Below are 5,176 nucleotides of genomic sequence, written 5' to 3'. Positions count from 1 at the left end.
TGGCCGCGGCACGTTTGTCTACGCATCGGCCAGCACTGGGTTATTTTCACCCTGTGGCTCCCGCGAGGGGGGCAGCTGTAAACCTGTGTGTGCAGGTTCCCGTGTGGACGGTGCTCTTGGCTCCCTCTCGGGTACGTGCCTGGGGAGGCAGTGCGGGGTCCTATGTGACCTCCGGCTCTCATTTGAAAGGACTGCCGGACTGGTTTCCAAAGTGGCTGCACTGTGCCCGCTCCCGGGGGTCCCGCCTGCCCTTGGGACACTCAGCGGGCAGTACTGGGGCAGCCAAGGTCTGACATGCTCCCTCTGCACCTGTGACCTCGCGGAAACAGCCCGATCTCTCGGAGCCGCTCCGTCTCCCACACAAACAACAGCAGGGTGCGGCAGGCACTAAGCCTTGGCCTCACTCTCCCGATAGGCATGGACCCCAGCACTTCCTGTCATAAACCCCTGGGTTTCTTTAGTTGAGGGGAGTCCAGGATGGGGTGGGGTGACTGTCTTTGTAAGCAGCCCTTGACCAAAGACAGACTTGAGTTGGTGAGTAAATAGGCCAGGTGCCTCCCAATCAGGTGGGTAATGGGTGGGGACCGGCGGTGAGCGCAATTACAGATGGTGTTCGGCTCAGTGAACAGAAATAACAAGGCGCGGTGAGGAAAAGCGAGAGGGGAGCCCGGTTCTGCATAGGGGAGCCACAGAAGGTCTCTGCAACAGTGACATCCAGGTAAGTGAAGATGCAGAAAGAACCAGCCAGGTGAAGAGGCAGCGTGTGCAAAGGTCCTGTGGCAGGGAAGAGCTTGGGATGGGCAGAGATGTGGGGCTGGAGGGAGGAACGGGAGAAAACATGAGGGGCTCAACCACGTGCTCAACCACGGGGAACTTCTAATCACTCTTGCCGTGACTGTCTGACCCGGGCCGGAGCCAAGCAGTGAAGTCACAGCCGGCACGGGAGCCCCCTGACTGCATGCCAGGCGCCAGCCTTCGCCCGTTCACTGCACTGAATCCTGCAGCCTTGCGCTGTTGGCGTCCTGATCGTCCCGTTCCGCAGAGGAAGAAACTGCAGCTCAGGGTGAGTAGAGCACCCTACCTGGCCTCACGCACTGTCAACGGGACGTCAGGACCCGCCTCGGGGGGACCCCGGCTGCCAGGACCCCAAGGGCTGTGATCCCAAATGGCCCTCGCCCTGAAGCTCGTCCCTTCTCTGTTCCGTCTCCTCCAACCACGGCCTCAGCTCTTCATTCTGGACCTTTCAACTCCCCAGGGCAGCTCTGAAGGGGGGTGAAGATGGTGTCAAGCTGTCATCTAGATGGTGGCTGGCCGGTCGCAAGGCTCTCGAGAATGGGGTCCACCAGCCAGCACGGTTTTTCCTGAATTTCTCCAAGTCACTGCTCCCAACCTGTTACTTTAGAGCTGTGCCTCTGTCTTCCATGAGGCTGCGTGGATAGGTGGGTGGATGGAGGGGTGGGTGGATGGATGGAGGGGTGGGTGGGTGGATGGATGGAGGGGTGGGTGGATGGATGAGTGGGTGGATGGAGGGGTGGATGGAGGGGTGGGTGGATGGTGGAAAGGACGGATAGATGAATGGATGGGTGGGTGGATGGATGAGTGGGTGGATGGAGGGAGGGATGGATGGATGGATGGGTGGATGGATGGATGGATGGTGGAAAGGACAGATGCACGGACGCATGGGTGGATAAATGGAGAATTACAGCACTAGCCTCCTAGATGGAGATAAAAGGCAGACAAGTGTATTTACATTATCCATGATGATAAATGAATATATGAAGTACTATCTTGGAACCCGCCTGCCCAGGACTCCTGGTGTGCTCCCCCCGCCCCCACGGAAGTTTCCATTCATTCCCCACCTTTGAGCCACTCAAGCCTGCACACTGCGGAACAGACACCCTGCTGAGGCGTGCTCTGCTCTTGGTGCGTCCAGCCCTAGCTGGGAAGAGCCATGCCCGGCCCTCCCCTCTGGCCCCTCCTGGTTGTGCGGCTGTCCTGACAGAACGTTCACCAGCTGCGTCTCCTCCGTGATCCTGATGGCCACTGTGGAAGCCCATTTGGCAGGCGGAGAAACCAAGGCTGGGGAGAGACGGGGGCCAATTCTCACAATCAAGCATGAGACAACAGAAGCGGCCCAGCCGGTGTTCGAATTGCCGGGGAGAAATCCAACTCCGGTCCTGCCTCTTTTCCACACCTGGAAGTCTCCCCTCCTCTCCCCTCTCCCCTCGTCTCCCCTTCCCTGTGCGACACACACTCCTGCCTGGGCGCTCAGGCACGAGTGCGGGCCGCCCTGGACTCATGATTACGGTCCTGGACTCATGATTACGGTCGGACAGGGGATGGGGGTCAGCTCCTGGGGCTGCTAGAAGGTGGCCCAGGCAAGGTCACCCTCCGATGGGTGGGCACTAATTATGGGCCTCCAGGTTCACCTTTCCAAGTCCTTCAACCCCTGGCAAGGCCGGAGGGCTCCAAACCTGCCGAGGGGTCTGAAGCTCGGTCACCCAGAGGGGGCCGCTTGAGGCCAGGGCTCAGGGGTCCGGGCAGTGGGTCCCTGGTTTATTGGCTTCACACAGGAGGGGCTGCGTTTTCCTGCGGCAAGTGTGGAGTGGGAGGGGCCTCCGCACAGGGGAGGGGACCTGGCTGGCCACTCCCTAAAGATTCTTTTTCCCCTAATTTATTCAACTCTGCTCACCGAGGACCAGCGAGACTTTTGGTGGGAGGCCAGTAAGACCAGTCAAGACATCACACTGCTTTTTTTTAAATGTTCTTTTACCGTTTTGTCCACTTTTAAGTGTACAATTGCATGGAGAGAGTAACTCACAGTCTTGCGTGACCATGGCCGCCATCCATTTCACCTTCTCCTCTTCCCAAACTGGAGCTCTGTCCACCCCGGCCCCCCTGCCCCCGGCCCCAGCACCCGCCGTCTGCCGTCCGTTAGGGACCTCGTGAGCCTGGACCACACGGCACGTGTCCTTGGGTGGCCGGCTCGTCTCCAGGTCCGTCCCTGCGGTGGGGGCGTCGGGACCTCTTTCCGGAAGGCGGAGCGCCGCTCCGTTGTGCTGACAGACCACACTGGCTTATCCAAGCATCTGTCTGTGGACACTCGGGCTGGTCCACCCTGTGAGTGCTGCGAACACGCGGCCACGAGTGTGGGCGAGCAGACGCCCGTGGGAGGCCCTGCTCCCGGCTCATTCGGGCGTGTGCCCCAGGCGGACTGGCCGGATCACACGCTCATTCTGCACGAGGCTTTTTGTGTAACGGCCACCCCGCTTCCTAGCAGCTGCCCCCCCGACAGCCCTGCTCCTGAAGGCGCAGAGACCCTGGAAAACAAAGACCCCCCCGCCTCGAGGGCCTCCCCGGACCCGCTTTCCCTTGGCTGGGCAGGTGGGGGTGACAGCAAAGGCCTGAGGGGGGGGTAGGCTGTCATCACAGGGGCCTCTGTGCCACCCTGTCCCAGCTCACGTGTTGCCTTCTGTGATGGGGAGCCAGTCTCCAGCTTCTGCCCACCCCACACCTACGCAGGAAGGGCCAGGCCAAATAATGAGGGTGTCAGGTTCACGAGACCCCACCCCCACCCTGATTTGCTTTTCTGGGGGATCCTACCTGGGTGCCCACCGCCCCATCAGGAGGGCCCCCAGGAGCCTGTCTCTGCAGAGAAAAGGAGAAGGGAAGGATGGGACTCACGGGGGCTGCAGTAGAGGGTCTGGGGTCTCACGCCCTCTATGCTGGTGGGCTGGGCAGGGTGTGGACGGATGTCCTGGGGGGCAAGGGAAGAGTCATGCCCGGGGGCAGAACCCCATCAGCTAGGCGTCCTGCAAACACATGACCTGGACGGAATCCGGCCAAGCCTGAGATGGGTGGGGGGCTCCCTGCACGGGTGGGCGGCCAGGGCCTCCTCCTGCAGGGGCCCCAGGGGCCCCCTGGGGAGAAGACCAGCTGCTCCCGCTCAGGAGGCAGAGGGGAACAGGGCCGCGCCTGTGACTGGTCCTCAGCCCCCGCCAGGGAGCTTTGTGCCTTCGGACGGTTGGCGGCCCCCCCTGTGAGGTGTGGAAAACACCGTCCTGCCCAATCTGCTCTAAGTACGAAGCCTGAGCCCCTGAGTGTCGCCCCCTTTGTTTGGGGAGCATCTTGGTGCCGGGCGGGTGCGTGGCGCCACACCTCCCCCCACGCGTCCTGGGCCATTGCACCTCCCGCACGCGCTTCCTCATCTGTGACACGGGGGCCACCCTCGCACCTGCACCATCTCATTCCACACCCCTCACCTGCTCCGCCTGCAAAGTCCAAGAAAAGTGCGCCAGTGCCCACGCCCTCTGGCTCTCACTGGGCCTCGGGCGACCCCACCCACCGCCATCGCTGGGGCGGCAGGTGTGCGGGACAGGGCGGGCACCTGGTCCAAGACGGGCTGTCACCCACCGGCTGGGGACCCGGGCACACCACGTCTGCTGCCCAAGTCTCCCAGTGTGCTCTCTGAGGCAGAGACAGGACCGCTCGGGGCTCCGGGGGCCACTCAGGCACGGCCGGGATGGCCGTGAGTGCAGCGCCCGCCTGGGGCCGGCAGGTGGCAAGGGTGAGGGAGGCCGGGGGAGCTGTGCCTGCGCGATGCACAGGTGCTCGAAACCGTCACGTGGAAGCCACACCCCTTCACGAGGGAGGGGTGTTCTGGCGCTAAACAACGGAAGCCTGGCTCCCTACAGTCGCACGCGCATGCGCACATCCAGTTAGACGGAACGCGCACACCTGTGCCCACACACAGGCACACACGTCTGTTAGCCTACTCTTTCCATCCACACTAACCATCTCTTGGTTTCAAAAAAAAATAGCCACTTTCCAAAGCAGGGGACGAACACACATCTTTAGCTCAATTCCTCGGAATACAGTCTTTTAACATCTTAAAAATAGCGATTTGGCACCGACGCGGTTATCACCGCAAGCAAAGGCGGTTCAAGTAGAACCGGCAGTGCCTCCCCAGGCGGCGTCACAATCTATTAAATAACAAAGTAAGAATAAAATACTTTAATTTTCGGTTACACAGACGCCCCTGCTCCGCCCGCGGCCGGGCGGCAGGCGGGCTCCTAGGCGGCGCCGACCCAGCGGGTTCCGTGGGCAAGGCGGCTCCGGCCACCAGCGGCCCCCTCCCAGCCTCGCGTGCGCTCCCTTCTGATCTGACGGTGCCCGA

The 5,176-nt window shown here is 61.6% G+C and overlaps 1 protein-coding gene across 1 annotated transcript in view; it reads right to left on the bottom strand.

Moving 5' to 3' along the window:
- Positions 1-4,577: 4,577 nt before the first annotated feature.
- FGF3 (fibroblast growth factor 3) overlaps positions 4,578-5,176 on the bottom strand; it is a gene marked incomplete at its 3' end in the record, with an annotated part of 5,844 nt that continues 5,245 nt past the window's right edge. Inside the window, exon 4 of the mRNA XM_029957281.1 lies at positions 4,578-4,586. Within this exon, the coding sequence (XP_029813141.1) occupies positions 4,578-4,586 (9 nt within the window). The remainder of the gene's footprint in view (positions 4,587-5,176) is intronic.

Source organism: Suricata suricatta, chromosome 11 (genome assembly GCF_006229205.1).
Source record: "Suricata suricatta isolate VVHF042 chromosome 11, meerkat_22Aug2017_6uvM2_HiC, whole genome shotgun sequence".
Classification (NCBI taxonomy): Eukaryota; Metazoa; Chordata; class Mammalia; order Carnivora; family Herpestidae; genus Suricata; species Suricata suricatta.
The sequence above is the reverse complement of the archived record's forward strand: the minus strand, read 5'-3'. Positions and strand labels throughout refer to the sequence as shown.